The 17,927-nt window shown below is 34.5% G+C and overlaps 1 protein-coding gene across 2 annotated transcripts in view; it reads left to right on the top strand.

Annotated features, from left to right (window-relative positions):
- Positions 1-3,019: 3,019 nt before the first annotated feature.
- LOC127841658 (3-mercaptopyruvate sulfurtransferase-like) overlaps positions 3,020-17,927 on the top strand; it is a 16,568-nt gene continuing 1,660 nt past the window's right edge. The window contains exons 1-7 of one of the 2 annotated variants that reach the window (XM_052370690.1): positions 3,044-3,229; positions 4,324-4,509; positions 10,993-11,194; positions 12,381-12,476; positions 13,106-13,226; positions 15,468-15,560; positions 17,762-17,886. In XM_052370690.1, coding sequence (XP_052226650.1) covers positions 4,382-4,509; positions 10,993-11,194; positions 12,381-12,476; positions 13,106-13,226; positions 15,468-15,560; positions 17,762-17,886 — 765 coding nt within the window. In that variant the 5' untranslated portion in view covers positions 3,044-3,229; positions 4,324-4,381. Of the gene's footprint in view, positions 3,230-4,323; positions 4,510-10,992; positions 11,195-12,380; positions 12,477-13,105; positions 13,227-15,467; positions 15,561-17,761; positions 17,887-17,927 lie in introns of both variants that reach the window. The other variant, XM_052370700.1, reaches the window with a different exon arrangement.

The following is a 17,927-nucleotide window of genomic DNA, read 5'->3' as shown; positions in this document are numbered from 1 at the left end:
CAAATATATCTAAGAAACAAACATTTTTGTTCGGTTCATTTTAGAGGGGTTTGTTATTCAGAATGCAGAATCAACGTGGTTTTCTGGGGTTAACACACGGGCTTGACAGAATGCAAATACACCTTTAAGCACTTATTTTTTCAAAAAATCTAAGTTATTGAAATGCATTTGCAAAACTCTTCAGTGCATAAAAACAATTTTTCTTGCAGTCTGTGCCGATATATTAAGGTTTAAGAATAAATATTTGAATACGACTGAAATCGGTGACAAAATGTCACCTTGCGTGAAGCATAACCGTTGAGTATACATGGAATTTTTTAACAAGAGCAAAGGCTTATAAAATTAAGTAATTCTGATATATTTCACATCGCAATATGCAGCATAAAATCTGTCTTATATGCACTAGACGAAATTCTTAACATTTTTTAAAGTTATTTGAACAAAGCATCACTTACCGGTGTGATTACACCCATTACCGTTTAATTGGGAACCTCACAAAAGCACGTGATCCTGCGCCTGTATCGTGTATAACAAATGGTCAATTTTACAGGTTTTGACGGGGTGGGGTAGCGGCTGGGAGAGGGGATAGCAGCTAATGCCGAGTGCCTGTGAATATCACGAAAATATTGTGTTTTGTATATAATACATTTTGTTACTTGTTTCTTAATGTTGCTCCTGGCATATGTAAATGATATGAGCACAAGCATTAGTTCGTTTTGCAAACTTATTCTTTATGCAGACGATAGTACCATTTTGTTTTCTCATAAAAATCCATCTTATATCAGTCATGTTCTATGCAACGAACTAGAAAATTGTAGTAAATGGCTTATTGATAAAAAAAATCTTTGCATCTCTGGAAACCAGAATGTATTCCTTTTGGATCCTAGAGAAAGTTAAGCAAAATCCAAAATTTTACTATTTTATGTAATGGAAGGAAATAAAATCTACAAGTACAGTTACATATCTCGGTTCATTTCTAGATGCAGATCTGTCAGGTACATCTATTGTAGATAGTATTTAAAGTAAAGTTAATTCAATAATGAAATTGTTATATCGTCAACAAAGTTTTTTTTAAATAAGTCACTTAGGAAGACTCTTTGTAATTCCTTAATACAATGCCATCTAGACTACACATCATCTTCCTGGTTCTGTACGTGGCCTTACACAAACATTGAAAAAGAAACTGTAAGCGGCTCAAAACAAAGTTATACGTTTTATTCATAATTCCCATTCTAGAACATCATTGTTGATGTTGCAGATTTTAAGGATCTTCAATTTTTGAATATTGAATATAGATGTAAACAATTGCGACTTTATCATGTGTATAAGATTTCTACAATATAGCTCCCAGTTATATGCACAGCAATTTTACTAAATGTAGTGATATCCACTCGTACGGGACTAGATCTAATGATAAGGGTGATTATCACCTACATCCAGTTGATACTTTTACTTCCAAACTTTTTTACCATGATGCAATAAACCACTGGAATAACTTTCCACAAAAAATACGATGTACAAAGTCTAAGAATACGTTCAAAAACTTGTTAGGAAGCATTTATTAGAAGAAATGGAAATAGTTGAGAAACTAGAGTATCTGTATTATCAGCTTTTTTTTTTTTTAGATCTGTAAACCATATTAAAATACATTTTTAAACTGTAAACCATAATGTCATACATTTTTAAACTGTTTTTGTGCAATTCTATCAATTTCATCATCACATGACGTGTTTTTTATTCAACAATAAGAATTATTTTGTTAATAATATAATATGACATTTTAAGACCAATGTCACTTTATTCCATCTTATATGACGAATTTATGGTATACTTTTGCGTCACTTAGAACTACATGTGACGGCTTTGGACCCCGTTGGAAATAAGTTGTTTACAATCGATTTATCGTCAAAACTTTACGGGTAATCCAGTGCACTTATACTTTTTTAATTAAATATATATAGAATATTATGTGAGTTTGGGATAAAGATCAAGTTTATCATGCGAGGCTTAGAACCGATGTAGCGCGTGGCTTGCCGAGCGCTATCATGGTTCGTGCCGAGCATGATAAACTTGATCTTTATCCCAAACTCACATAATATTCTTTTTATCCTATTATTACCTCCCTATAAATATTCGATAAATAATTGTAAAATATCGCATTTTTGACGATTTTGTCTTTCTGTTGTTGACAAAAACAGATTCTCCAATTTTCGGAAAAACCCAAATCTGATCTAAAAATAGCGATAGTATAAAGCTTATGTTTATACGATCGTTGTTATACTATCGATTTTCATCTGGTAATAGGATAAAATGTGATATTGACCAATAGTAAATACGTGTGATAAATTTTGATTGAGCATGAACCATATATATATATAACAAGAATATATATATATATATATATATATATATATATATATATATATATATATATATATATATATATATATATATATATATATATATAATATTATGTGAGTTTGGGATAAAAATCAAGTTTATCGTGCGAGGCTTAGAACCGATGTAGCGCGAGGCTTGCCGAGCGCTATCATGGTTCGTGCCGAGCATGATAAACTCGATCTTTATCCCAAACTCACATAATATTCTATTTATCCTATTATTTCCTCCCTATTTTCGATTAATAATTGTAAAATATCGCATTTTTTGACGATTTTGTTTTTCTTTTGTTGACAAAAACAGATTCTCCAATTTTCGGAAAAACCCAAATCTGATCTAAAAATAGCGATAGTATAAAGCTAATGTTTATACGATCGTTGTTATTCTATCGATTTTCATCTGGTAATAGGATAAATATATATTATGATCTCTGATGAAACTATCTGAGATATATCTGAATTGTTAAAAATTGTGACTATTGATTGTATTGGTATGTTATGTGGACAAATATATTATTATAAAAATATACCTGTATTACCTTGATATGTGATGCGTGTTGTTGAATACATTAACCATCGGCTCAACTCTGCATCGCGTGGTATGTCGGTACTGCTAGCTGAATTGTTTCGCTATCGGAGCTAAAACATTTGAGATTTGCTTCAATGAACTCTCATTTAAAAACTTACCACGTGCATTCGTCCCGCTGTGATTTGCGAGTTATCTTAAGTCTTTCGGGTCAAGCAGATATTTCGTACACACGGGGTTGTAAAATGTAAACACTACATGCTTGCCGAAGTTATTCATATGCAGTCGGTATGTGCCTTCATTAAAGGTATGGTTTTGTTATATTGTATTTATGTTGATACTTCCTAATTTAATCGCAACATTCATGTTTATACACCGTGTGTACTCACTTGATAACAAATGGTATGCGTGTACATGTTTCACATTATGGGAAACAAACAAGCCATACGTTATCGATCGAATTGGTTTTAATAAGATTATATGCTCATACATATGTATATTAGTGTATGCACGGGTAGTTTTATCTCAAACCTAGAGTCATATTTTCTGCCTTACCATATTTGTGTTGATCAAACAATTATAAGCAATACGTTTCATAAGCAAAAATGGTTAATGTTTGTTTGAACGAAATTGCAGAATAGTAAATTATCGACACGCTTGATTTACAATCAACACACACATATATAATATCTATTCGGCATAACGAGGTTGTCGGTAGCTGCTTATGTGTTCAGTTTGTGGGTTGCTTGTAAATAAAGCGTGTTGGTAATTTGTATGCCCCCGGTAGGGTGGCATATAGCAGTTGAAGTGTCCGTCAGTCCGTCCGTCTGTCCGTCCGCAAACTTTAACATTGGCCATAACTTTTGCAATATTAAAGATAGCAACTTGACATTTGGCATGCATGTGTATCTCATAAAGCTGCACATTTTGAGTGGTGAAAGGTCAATGTCATTCTTCAATGTCAAAAAAAAAAAACAATCCAAGGGAAGTAATAAGCATGAAAAGGGAGATAATTTCTAAAGCTGCCAAATAATATATTGAAATTTTATTTCAAAGCGGCGCAATAGGGGTCATTGTATTTCTGACAAACATATCTCTTGTTATGTATGTGCTTGCGATTCTGCAATTACGTTTAAACAAGAATAAACAATTTTTGTCAGAGTTAAAATCTTAATAAATCTATCGCACGGCTTTAGCGGATATTACCACATGATTGGACACAAGTGCGTTTAAAATTGTGTTTTTTTTTTCACGGTATCGATGGTCAATTTATAATCTATTAAGACGTGTGTCCGTAATAGGAGCTGTATAGACAACGGCCCCGCTTGATCTGCAGAAGTGACCATATATATATATATATATACCACATAAGCACATTCTAGCGTCTAGGGACGTTTGTAGAATCACGCACAATTACGGGACATTGAAGGAGGAAACTCTGAGCGAAGTCGAGAAGAAAATGTCTTGTCCGCTACTAGTGACATGTGAGTGGTTACAGGAACGCCTCGTTAAAAAGGACAGACCGGATGTGGTGGTGATCGACGTTTCCTGGTCCAGCACCCGCGACTGTCAGCAAGACTACTTACTGTAAGTGTTTATGTATGTATGTTAGGTTCCATCACGCGATCAAGTTTTCATCAAACACAAAAACTTACGTTTCTGGTTTCATGGCTCGAAATATATTTTTTTATTCAATATAAAACATACCATGTATACATGTACATAATCATATAACTAAGTGATATCATGTAGCAGCAATAATGTTTAAACATGTCATACAAGATATGCTAATAAATATTTGTTTTGACCTTGTGGTTTCATTTTGATTACAAAAAAGTGGAAAGGTTAATTATGTATTACTTTTTTTTGGAAGGATGCGGAAAAAAAAACAGAAAAAAACCAACAACACAAAACAGAATAGTTATGCTAAGGATGAGTTGCATAGAGTGAAAGAAAGCATTCTGGACATGTTTATGAAAATTAAATGTTTTTCCATTTTTGTTTAAATATATGAAGTTTGTCATTGTTTAGGGCAATTCTTTTTCAATTTGAATCTTCAGTTTTAAATAATTGATAAAACAGTTCATTGAAGGTCTTTGTTTTCTTTATTTCATGCTGAATATAAAATATTTCATTAATATAATTAAGTAATCCACAACGTTATTTATCTCTTGTATTTTGAAGGTATTAACCCCTAAACTGATATCTAAGAGAGATAGTTTAACAATTAATTGTTGTTTCTCTAGAAAGGTTGTCAATTGATTCCATAGAGGTTGAATATGTTTACACTCCCAGAAAAGGTGTTCTATTGTTATGCCCCCCTTCCAAGACGAGGGGGTATATTGCTTTGCTCATGTCGGTCTGTCGGTCGGTCGGTCTGTCGGTACATTGATCATGACTCGCAGATGACCCCTATTGATTTTAGGTCACTAGGTCAAAGGTCAAGGTCACGGTGACCCGAAATAGTAAAATGGTTTTTGGATGATAACTCAAGAACGCATACGCCTAGGATCATGAAACTTCATGGGTTCATTGATCATGAATCGCAGATGACCCCTATTGATTTTGAGGTCACTAGGTCAAAGGTCAAGGTCACGGTTACCCAAAATAGTAAAATGGTTTCCGGATGATAACTCAAGAATGCATACGCCTAGGATCATGAAACTTCATGGGTAGATTGATCATGACTCGCAGATGACCCCTATTGAATTTGAGGTCACCAGGTCAAAATTCAAGGTCACGGTGACCCGAAATAGTAAAATGGTTTTCGGATGATAACTCAAGAACGCATATGCCTAGGATCATGAAACTTCATAGGTAGATTGATCATGACTCGCAGATGACCCCTATTGATTTTGAGGTCACAAGGTCAAAGGTCAAGGTCACGGTGACCCGAAATAGTAAAATGATTTTTGGATGATAACTCAAGAACGCTTTTGCCTAGGATCATGACACTTCATAGGTAAATTGATCGTGACTCGCAGATGACCTCTATTGATTTTCAGGTCACTAGGTCAAGGTCACAGTGACAATAAAACGTATTCACACAATGGCTGCCACTACAACGGACAGCCCATATGGGGGGCATGCATGTTTTACAAACAGCCCTTGTTTCAATATGTTCACTACACATATCGCATAAATTCGTGTTGGATAGGTTGCATTTAAAAAGATGTTTATTTGTAGCTATGATTCTCTGGATGTATTTATATTGAAAGTTTCTCAGTAGTTGATTTATATGGCATTACAAATATTTGTTTCCAATTAAATTCTTTTTCTCCAAGAAGGTTTTGCCATTTAGTTTGAGCTTTAGAGATTTCGGCAGGGTTTTTAAGTTGAAGTGTGTAAAATATTTTGTTCGTTTTTGTTCGTTTAGCAATTATGTTTTCTACGAATGTTTTTTGAGTACATTGTGTGTTATTTGTATTGGTTACAGCTTTAATATGTATGGGTATACTTTTGATGAATGTGTAGTACATCAGGAAATTACGTGTAGGTATTCTGAATATGTAGCATAAGTTATCAAAAGAATAGAAGTCGTTTATTCTGAAGTCGTACAATTGATCTACATATTTTATGTTTCGTTCGAACCAATGCTTATAGAATAACGTTTTATTGTTAGTAGTTATGTCTTTATTGTTCCAACGAATGATTTTACTGTTTATTTTGGTTTCTAAATTATGAGTAACTTTACACCATGCCGATAGAACATTCGATAGAAATATGTTTTTGGTTGAAATTTCATCTAAGATATTATTGTCGATATTACATTCATAAAGTAAGGAGTCACCATATTTTTTAAGAATTTTCTGGTAGAATAATTTCCATTTACTCGTATTCGTATTATCGAAATATCTTTTAACCCAACTGCTTTTGATTGCATTCATGAATGAATCTATATCCGTTAGTCTGATACCTCCATTTTCTACTGATAGAATTAATTGAGTTCGCTTAATTTTATCAGGTTTACCGTCCCATAAGAAAATAAATATTTCTGATTTTATATCTTCAATAATTTCATTTGGTGGGTTTGGGAGGAGCGTTAGTGTATAAATTAATTTAGGGAGTGCAAGCGTTTTCAACACAGTATTTTTTCCCAATTAATGTGAGTTTACGATGCTGCCATGATTTAAAGCAATTTATAAATTTGTGTAGCTTTGGTAATATGTTTTTTTTAAAATTGTTTGATTTTCATTGTTTGTAAAGGTTATTCCTAAAGTTGTTGCTTCATCTGATGTCCAGTTGAATTTCATTTCTTTTTAAGATGAATATTGCTTTGTTTGAATTTACCTTCTCGAAGCACAGTGCATTTACTTTTGTTTAGCTTAAGACCCGATGCCATTCCAAAAAGGGTCAGCGATTCTATAAGAGTAATGAATGAGTCACTTCTGTCATTTAAAAAATAAGTTGCATCGTCAACAAATAGGGACTGTTTTATTACTTCGTCAGGTTCTAGCGATATTCTCTTTATATGTTTATTTGATTGGATATAGTGTGATAGATACTCGATGCATATAATAAATAGTGTGGATGAGAGTGGACATCCTTGTCTTACCCCTCGTTCAATGTTTAAACTGTTTGAGAAAAAGCCATTGTTAATTATTATACTGTTAATATCGGTAAAAAATAGTTTAACCCATTCAATTCGACTTTCATCTAAATTCATATTTTCTAAGCAAGAGAACATAAACGAATGATCTAGTGAATCCAAAGCCTTTTCGAAGTCTGCAAAGAAAATGAGGCCAGAAGTGTTTGGTTGGTGGAAATAATTTATGCATTCTTGTATCAGACGTACGTTTTCACCGATGTAACGTCCTTTAATGAAACCAGATTGAGATCTTGAAATTATTGATGGTCGTATTTTATTAATTCTATTTGATATACTTTTAGTTGCAATTTTATAATCATTGTTCAGTAAACTAATCGGGCGCCAGTTTGATAAGGATTCTAGCTTTTTTCCAGGTTTTGGAATGAGTTTTATGATACCTTGTTTTTGTAACGTAGTTAAGTTTACGTTGTTAAATGAATAGTTAAGTGAATTAATTAAATGTGTTTTAATATCATTCCAGAATATTTTATAAAATTCGATTGTGATGCCATCAGATCCTACACTTTTGTTATTTTGCATTTCTTTAAGTGCCAATCCACATTCATATTTATTAAGTAATCCGTCGCACAGTTGTTTTTCCTCTTGATTTAAAGCATGATGTGTATTTTAAAAGAGGGTGTTATTTTCAACATGTTTTCGTTTATAGGGGGTTTTGAAAAATAAACGTTGTTCTTCTAGTATTTTAGTTCTGTTTGTTATATCTTCGCCATTGACTACTAACCTGTGTACAGTTTTTTGTTCACTTCTACGTTTTTCGATGTTTGCGAAGTATTTTGTATTTTGTTTTTCCATTGTGTTCAACATTCTGTGCACGTGCTCGTAGTATAATTCCATTGAGATGTGTATGATAAATTCCTTCTAATACTTCTTTGTTTGATGTTATTATTTTGTTTTCAATGTCTTTCGTATCGCTTGTGTTTCTTTCATGTAATTGTTTTTCAAGTGTTTCAAGGATTTTGATGGTTTCAGTTTCAAATGTGCGTGTTCCTTTTTGTTTAAATGATGTGTATCTAATTGTTGTGTTACGTAATATTTTATTATATATTACTTCCCATAAGGTGTTTGGGTTCGCATCTTTATTATTTAAACTGTATGGAGTATTTCTTGTTTTATTTGCGTTTGGTAGTATGTATCTAATAAGATGCTGTTATTAATTTTAAAGTATCTTGGGCCTCTTTCAGGTTGTATTTTGTGTAGTTTAAGTTCAACTAGAGAGTGGTCAGTCATGAATCCTGGTTTTATGCAACATGTGTCAATAATGTTGCAAAGTGATTCAGATATTAACAAAATAGTCTAATCTACAAAAGATTGTTGATTTTGTGTTTGAGTACCAAGTGAATTTGTTTTCGGTTGGAAATGCTGTACGCCAGATGTCTATCATATTGTGATTTTCAATTAAGTTGTTTAAAATGTTTCTATTTTTTGGATGAGAATAAAGGTTTCCCTTCTTTTTATCTAATAATGGGTTAAGAACAGTATTGAAATCACCACCGACTTTAATGTTTTTATCTTGGTTATTAATTATAAAGGATTGTAAATTTTCGTAATAAGTGGAATCATTTATGTTAGGGCCGTAAACGTTGATTTATGTTAAATGTGTTTCGTGTATTTTGATATCTTTACTTGCTTGTCTGCCAATTATTATTTCGTTGAAGTTATCGACAGTGATTCCTATATTATTTTTTATCAAAAAGGCAATGCCTTGTTTATTAGTATGTTGTCCACTGAGATAGATGTCTCCGTCCCATTCATCTTTTAAGGTATGTGCTAAATAATGTGTCAAGTGACTTCTTGTAATAGGCATATACTATATATTTTTTCGTCTAACCATTTGAAGATTTTTATGCGTTTGTCTTTATTTTTAACCCATTTACATTTAAAGTACATATTTTAATCATTTAAAGAAGCGGGAGGGTGATGTGAATGATAATTTTTGTGTGCTTGTCCTGGTAGTTTCATTAAAAAAATAAAGAAGAGCTATTCATTCTAAACAATAGGTTTAGTGTAAAATAGATATGGGTCAGATGAGTACACTGTATGCAAAAATTCATCATCCAAGTCTCAGCAATGGATGTTTCAAAAGCAATACATTGTATTGTGCTTAACAATTTCATATGTGAGAACGTATTTTTCTCTCTATGCAACCATATATAGATTAAAAGGAAACAACAAAAAGACATTATTTGTAAAAAAATACTTGACAATTTCTTAACATTGACGTATTTTCAAGTTTGTGATATTTCCATTATCACTGTATGTGTCGTCGGTACGTTCTGTCGTCGAATGTCGTGTTAGGCAAAATGGATATATGAAAACTATTTAAGGTATCTACTTCAAACTTAGCAGGTGGATAGACCTCATTGCTAGAAAGTTCATTGAAAACTCTTTTTTAGTAATGTTTGAGTTATTTCCCTTTTTTCTAAAATATATATCAACTTGAAACATCATAGGGTAGGTATGGAATCGGGGTAAGTGCAGAGCACAAGAAACATAAATCTTGCTCCTATTGTTATAGTTGTTGTCATTTAATTGTTGATTGTTATACTAAAATATGGTCTGTAGCATTTCTTTAAAATAAAAAGATATGAACTTATGACTGAATGTATAGGTACATCTCATTGAATGGATTTGCAGTGTAAACGAGCCATAACTTTGTCTTTAATAGTTTTAGAGTTATTGCCCTTAAACAGTGTATCATATTTAGATTGTTTAAGTAGATACATGTATAATGAAGAACCATGCAGTATTTAAGAACCAGAACTTCCGTGTATTTGTTAACAGTTATTGCCTTTGTAAATGTCCATACACATATTTTTTGAGTGTTAACTGTATCTTTACAATAAATTTAGAAATCAAAATGAAACTTATGTTGAAAAGGTGCATTATTGGGTAATTCTCTTCTTACAATTAAGTGTCTATTCCCTCTGACAAAGCAGCACATATTGGGTACATCAAGCATGAACGTGACATTTCTAGTTATTTTTTCATTTTAAAAAAATCATGGGATTCTCAAATATTGGGTTTATTAAAAAAAACAATTATTTATAAATAGGTGGGATGATTGGTCCTTTGACTAAAATATAGAGAAAGCAATGACTTGTGATCATTTAATTGCTAAGTATTATTACTTTGGAGGAAAGAATGACCCCTATTAATTCTAATTCAAAGGTCAACTTGGTTTGGGGCCTTGTCACATGAAATTCTTTTCAGCAAAATATCTAGAGAATGCCATGCTGTCAAAATTTAGTGATTACCAGAAAAGAAGACGCGTTTTGAATTTGAGGTCAACAGATGAAAGAACTTGTTGAATCTTAGTTCAAAGGCCAATGGTATAGGGGCAGGTAATATTTAAAAATAAAAAATCAACAATTTCTCACATTGATGGCCATGCTACAAGTTGGGGCACACATGTTTGTATTACATCACTTGTTATTAATTGTTGGTATGGTTTTCACTTTCAGACAGCGCATACCATCAGCTCAGTATGTGAATGTGCTCGATGCGAAGCATAGCGACGTCTATCCACGTGCAGTACCAGATGCGCAAGTGTTTGCTGAGCATGCGCGCAGAGCTGGTGTCAACCCCAGTTCACACGTGGTTATTTATAGCAACACAGAGAAAGCAGGATACTTCCTGTCTGGCCGAGGCTGTTGGACCTTTAAAGTAAGCGTAATAAGTATGATATAGCCTGCTCTGTGAAAAGAGTGTTTAATGTATGTGCGTAAAATGTCCCAGATTAGCCTGTGCAGTTCTGTGTTATTTTATCCCCCGCCATATGCGGAGGGATATCGTTTTTGCGTTTTCCGTCCATCCGTCCGTCCGTCTTTCCGTCCGTCCGTTCGGCACTTTTCCGGAGCCATATCTTGGAAGAACTTTGGCGGATTTAATTGAAACTTGGTTTGAGTATATATATATATACGGATAAGAGGATGATGCACGCAAAATGGCATTGTACACCATCTGTTAATAACGGAGTTATGGCCCTTTGTATCTTGAAAAATGCTTTTTTAAGTGTCAAATATAACACTTTTTAGGTCCAGAAGCATATTGGCGAGGGATATCAATTCAATGAATTTGCTTGTTTTTCTTGTAATGGAAGACTCTTCTTGACAAAAGTTGAATTTAGGCTGAACATGTCGTCCCCGGATGAGCCACATGTTTTGGGCGTCTGGCAAAGTCACTTTAACACAATCCATATGTCATAAAACAACATTTTTCATCATTTTGAAAATAAACCGGATATAATATATATTATATCAGAAAATTTGTCTTTGTCAAAATGATAAAAAAATGTTGTTTTATGTCTTATTGATACTGTTAAAGTAACTTTGCCACGCGCCCAACACCTATGGGATGAGCCTGTTCTGACACTACGCACATACATTTTACCCTGTTTTCTCGGAGTGCAACTAAATCATAACCGAAATTGATTGTGAAATGTAAGGGCTTAAACAATTTGCACATTGCTGTCTTGCGGAACCATGGATTGATTTGACTAACCTAATAAAACATTTAAGTAAAATCTGCAACCCTTTTGACTAACTAAATGAACTGGGTATCATTGACACGGTATCTTACTTTCACCATTGACCAATTTAGTACCTTGGAGCGATCTTTTTGTATCACATACCCTTTAAGTTACAGTGCTCTACAAAGAATCATTTTCCAGCTTAGTTTAATGGCGCTCACTATTATAACTTTCTAAATAAATACTGCTTCATAAACAAAATTTTGTTTCTGTTCTCTAGATAGTAGATTGCGTCTTTGACAAAGTTTTGTAAAGCTTTCACACAAACTTGAAATTAATGCACATGAATGAGCATTGAACAGTTACATTGATTTACTTCAGTACTTTGGTCATGACAATGTGTCCATCTTGGACGGTGGACTGCAGCGCTGGCTACAGCTGGGGTACCCAACAGCATCGGGGGAGGAAGTAACTAAGGTAACAACAGGGCAACAGAAAATAGTTCATTGGAAAGGTGTTGAAAATTTAAAGAATATGTGCCCAAAACCGTATGCCATTTAAACCATTTTCAAGCATTGTGTCAAATTACAAATACATTTTGTACATTTAATACTTGTTTTTGGTATTTACCTTTTTCTGACAGTTAATACATCGTTTATATGCAGAAAAACAGTATTTAATACTTTCGTAAAGTCATTGGATAAACTGAATTTCTGTTATGACATTGTTTATGCTGCAAGTCCCTATTTGCCTCCTTTTTAACAAGTAAGATAGTTGTGTATAGTCCTTAGGTAGCATTATCATGTGTGTAAGTCAAATGTGTCACAGTTAGTCTTAGCATTGAGAAATTGTCCATACATTACCCTATTTTGTTAATGTAACATTTTTGACAAACAACTAATAATTATATCAAAACCAGTACAATTGTAAACATTTACAATATGTCGCCGTGTTAGAATAAAACCATAATATTTATCTGCTTGCGGAAAATTACATTTACTTAAATATAACCTATGCAAAACGAACTATCTGCCTGGTCTTGGGAAATTTCGATGCAGACAGTTTCACTGTACTGGGTATTGGTATAGAAAGATACTGCATTTTAGCCGGGATCCTTCAAGCCAGTAGTAAATGATCAGTTCCGTGTCCCTTACGAATCGGTGAGAGAGAATCAAGAGAAGTGCTCCTTCCAACTGGTGGATACACGGCCCGCCAAGGCATTTGCCGGTAATACACGTTTTTAACTCACCTTTAAGTTAGCAAAACATTATCATGGTGACCTTTTGTGATCGCATTTTGTCCGTCAAAACTTTTCCCTTTTAAACACTCAAGATACCTCATCTATTGACCAGTCGTTATGAAATTGGTTAGATCATTTTTATGCTCCCCGAAATAAAATTTCGGCGGAGCATATAGTTGCCAGTTTGTCCTTCCTTCCTTACTTCTGTCACACTTTTGTTACAGTTTCTCATAGCACCTTCAATACTTAACCGATCTCTTTCATATTTGGCATGTAGGTACCTTGCATGGACCTCTACCTTTTGCTGAGGTTTGAGGTCACTGGGGTCAAGGTCAAGGTCACTGAGGCTAATAATAGATTCTTCTGTCACACTTTTGTTACAGTTTCTCATAGCACCTTCAATACTTAACCGATCTCTTTCATATTTGACATGTAGGTACCTTGCATGGACCTCTACCTTTTGATGAGGTTTGAGGTCACTCACTGGGGTCAAGGTCAAGGTCACTGAGGCTAATAACAGATTTTCCGTCACTCTTGTTACACTTTCTTATAGCACCTTCAATACTTTACCGATCTCTTTCATATTTGGCATGTAGGTACCTTGCATGGACCTCTACCTTTTGATGAGGTTTGAGGTCACTGGGGTTAAGGTGACTGAGGCTAATAATAGATTTTTCCGTCACACTTTTGTTACAGTTCTCATAGCACCTTCAATACTTTACCGATCTCTTTCATATTTGGCATGTAGGTACCTTGCATGGAGCTCTACCTTTTGACGAGGTTTGAGGTCACTGGGGTCAAGGTAACAGAGGCTAATAATAGATTTTTTTAGGTGGTTATTAACACATAGATTGACAAAGCGCATCATCGGGGAGCATCCATCAGTTTCACTAATATTCTTGTTTCCAAATAGTATCTCAGTCGAGTTCAAAACAGGGTCACATGATCAAAAACTAAGTGACTAGATCAAGTAAGGAAAAAGCTTGTTGAATGTCTTAAAGCTGCATTTATTGTCCAGTTTTCATGACATTTGGTCTAACATTTGTCCCAATGATATCTCGACCGCGTTAAAAACTATGTCATGTGGGTAAAAAAGTCAGTCACTAGGTAAAATTAAAGAAAGAGCTTGTTGACACTCTAGAGGCCACATTCGTTCCACAGTCTTCATTAAACTTAGTCAGAACAGAATAACATGCTGTCACAGATGAGAATGACATTTGGATCATATGGCATCAAAAACTAGGTAACAATGTTAAATTCAATAAAAGGCTTGTAAATACTCTAGTAGTCATGTTTGTTTGTTGTTGAAAGTCATTGCTGCCCAAGGACAATGCAGTTTTCTGTATGTAGTTACAGTATAACCATTTGAACACTTAAGATATCATTATTGTTATCCTCTCATCATGAAACTTTCCCATTCTATGAAAACATGAGTATATATCTGAGCTTGGTAAAATGTAAAGGGCATTAGGATTGTTGGTTGTTTAAAAACAAGGCAGCAAGCAAGGAGTAAGGGCCGCTTGCCTTCACGGTCCATTGTGAAACCTTATTAACATCACATGATCAGAACATCTAAGCTCATTTGAGTCTCAGGTGAGCACCTTTGGACCTTTTGCCTCTTGTTGTGTACTATATTTGTTTTGTTATGTTGGATTATTTGTACATTTCAAATGTTCTAGCCTTATACAAAAAGTGGGTCTGTGTATTAAATTGGTTTCCTAGTAAACCTAATTGGTAAAATAGGCTTCTTCAATCCTGTCAACAAATTGCATGTGTTTGCTTACTTTTATTGCATCTTTTGCACTATAGCTGCATTAGTCAGTACACGATGGCTGTACAATCTGAGACTTTTGAACCTTTAGTGTTTGCCTTTATGAAATATACAAAATAATGACTTTAATTAGTCTTTCATAATCATGAAACATTTGGATTCCCCTATATTTTCCAAAGCATGACTGGCATTGTTTATTGTTATGATGCTACATTACTTGCAAGCGTCTGTGGAGTTCTTAAGCCAAGGGAAAACAATATAGGCCAAATATACTGGTTTCTGCATCATTTATGCGCTGTTTTTATTTCAATTTATAATTACTGTATAAGACCCACATATATGTAAAAAATATGTACTGCTCGTATATGCTGTCTTCAACACTTGAGTTGTAAGAGGTTATATACTATTGTACCATGTAGTCATAATTGTCTTACCTCCATATGTCTCTCCTTTTAAGAGAGCCAAATTCCAGGGGCAGTGAACCTTGACATGGGCAACTTGATAGATGAGGAGAAGGGGATCATGAAGTCACCAGAGGAAATACGTAAATGTACGACACCTGTACCTGTCAATAAAGGACTAGCCAATAGCAGTACCAAGCCATGTGCTAGATTTTGGGAAAACCCACTAGCTGACTCTTTAAACACTATCAAATTCACAGACAATAGGAACTATATTTGTATGTATTTGAATGTAAATATAATTATTACATAAGATTGGTACACATTGTATCTTCGTATTAGTTGGGCTCTTGCTTTTCCATTGTATATACCGCTTGAAGGAGTTTGAATTTCAGAAGTGTAAACATATAGTGGCAAATTGTTGCATTATCTAGTCTTGTTATGGGTACATGGAGTACACACTGCCTTTATTATACAGATAGAAGAGTGGGGCGATGAAACTTAATTTTGTTTGTATTTGTACGGTGGCACATTGTGAAACGTTAATACATATATTATATTTTTAGCTCATCTATTTTTTGAAAAAAAATTATGAGCTATTGTCATCACCTTGGCGTCGGCGTCTGCGTCGGCGTCCGGTTAAGTTTTGCGTTTAGGTCCACTTTTCTCAGAAAGTATCAATGCTATTGCATTCAAACTTGGTACACTTACTTACTATCATGAGGGGACTGGACAGGCAAAGTTAGATAACTCTGGCGTGCATTTTGACTGAATTATGTGCCCTTTTTATACTTAGAAAATTGACAATTTTGGTTAAGTTTTGCGTTTAGGTCCACTTTTTTCAGAAAGTATCAATGCTATTGCATTCAAACTTGGTACACTTACTTACTATCATGAGGGGACTGGGCAGGCAAAGTTAGATAACTCTGGCATGCATTTTGACAGAATAATGTGCCCTTTTTATACTTAAAAAATTGAAAATTTTGGTTAAGTTTTGTGTTTAGGTCCATTTTATTCCTTAAGTATCAAAGCTATTGCTTTCATACTTGAAACACTTACTAACTATCATAATGGGCCTGTGCAGGCAAAGTAATGTAACTCTGACTGGCATTTTGTCAGAATTATGTGCCCTTTTTATACTTAGAAAATTGAAAATTTGGTTATGTTTTGTGTTTAGGTCCACTTTATTCCTACAGTATCAAAGCTATTGCTTTCATACTTGCAACCATTATTAACAATCGTAAGGGGACTGTGCAGGCAAAGTTATGTAACTCTGACTGGCATTTGGACGGAATTATGGGCCCTTTATACTTAGAAAATTGAAAGTTTGGTTAAGTTTTGTGTTTTGGTCCACTTTACCCCTAAAGTATTATAGATATTGCTTTCATACTTGGAACACTCGCAAACTATCATAAGGGTACAGTAAAAGGACAAGTTGCATAACTCTGGATGTCATTTTTACGGAATTATGGCCCTTTTTTGACTTAGTAACTTTGAATATATGGTTAAATTTTGTGTTTCGATCCACTTTACTTCTTAAGTATCAAGGCTATTGCTTTCAAACTTCAAATACTTTCATGCTATCATGAGGTTACTGTACCTGGCAAGTTGAATTTTACCTTGACCTTTGAATGACCTTGACTCTCAAGGTCAAATTATTAAATTTTGCTAAAATTGCCATAACTTCTTTGTTTATGATTAGATTTGATTGATACTTTGACAAAACTACTCTTACCTGACATACCATAATAGACTCCACCCAAACCATCGCCCATGCCCCCCCCTCCCCCCCCATTTTTTTTTTACGGTTAAAAAACTAAACTATTTATTTTGATTATTTTATGTTTGAAATACCGTCCAACCATCGCACCCAAGAAACACCCCCCCCCCCCACCCCCCACCCGAATCCCCCCCCCCCCCCCTAAATTTTTTTTTTTTTTTTTTTTAAGATCACAAATTACCACCACACCCTCACACTATACCCCCCCCCACCTCACCCCCCCCCCCCCAATTTATGTTTTTTGAAACGGTTACAAAACACAAATATTTATTTTTATTATTTTATGTTTGAAATACCGTCCAACCATCGCACCCAAGAATCCCCCCCCCCACCCACCCCCCACCCCCCCCCCTCCCCGATTTTTTTTTCCTTTTTTTCGCATTTTTGGAAGATAATGTAATAAATGTCCACACCCCCACACAATGCACCCCTCTTCTATCCACCCCTCCCTCCTTTGTGATTGAAAATGATAGTCCCTTCACCTTTAAAAAGAAAATAGATGAGCGGTCTGCACCCGCAAGGCGGTGCTCTTGTTATTAATTTGACTTGAACAATGGAATTGTGTTATAGTGTTTTCTGATGTGGGCATCGACCTCAAGGGTCATGTTGTGACGCATTGCAACAGCGGCATGTCTTCATGTACCGTTGCCATGGCGGCATTACTAGTGGGGGCAACCAATGTGGGGTTGTTTCACGTGAGATATGACAGTTTTTGTTTATGTGGCTAAGAAATTTG

Source organism: Dreissena polymorpha, chromosome 1 (assembly GCF_020536995.1).
Source record: "Dreissena polymorpha isolate Duluth1 chromosome 1, UMN_Dpol_1.0, whole genome shotgun sequence".
In the NCBI taxonomy this organism is placed as follows: Eukaryota; Metazoa; Mollusca; class Bivalvia; order Myida; family Dreissenidae; genus Dreissena; species Dreissena polymorpha.
Note: the sequence above shows the minus strand (reverse complement) of the source record. Positions and strands in the feature narration are given on the sequence as shown.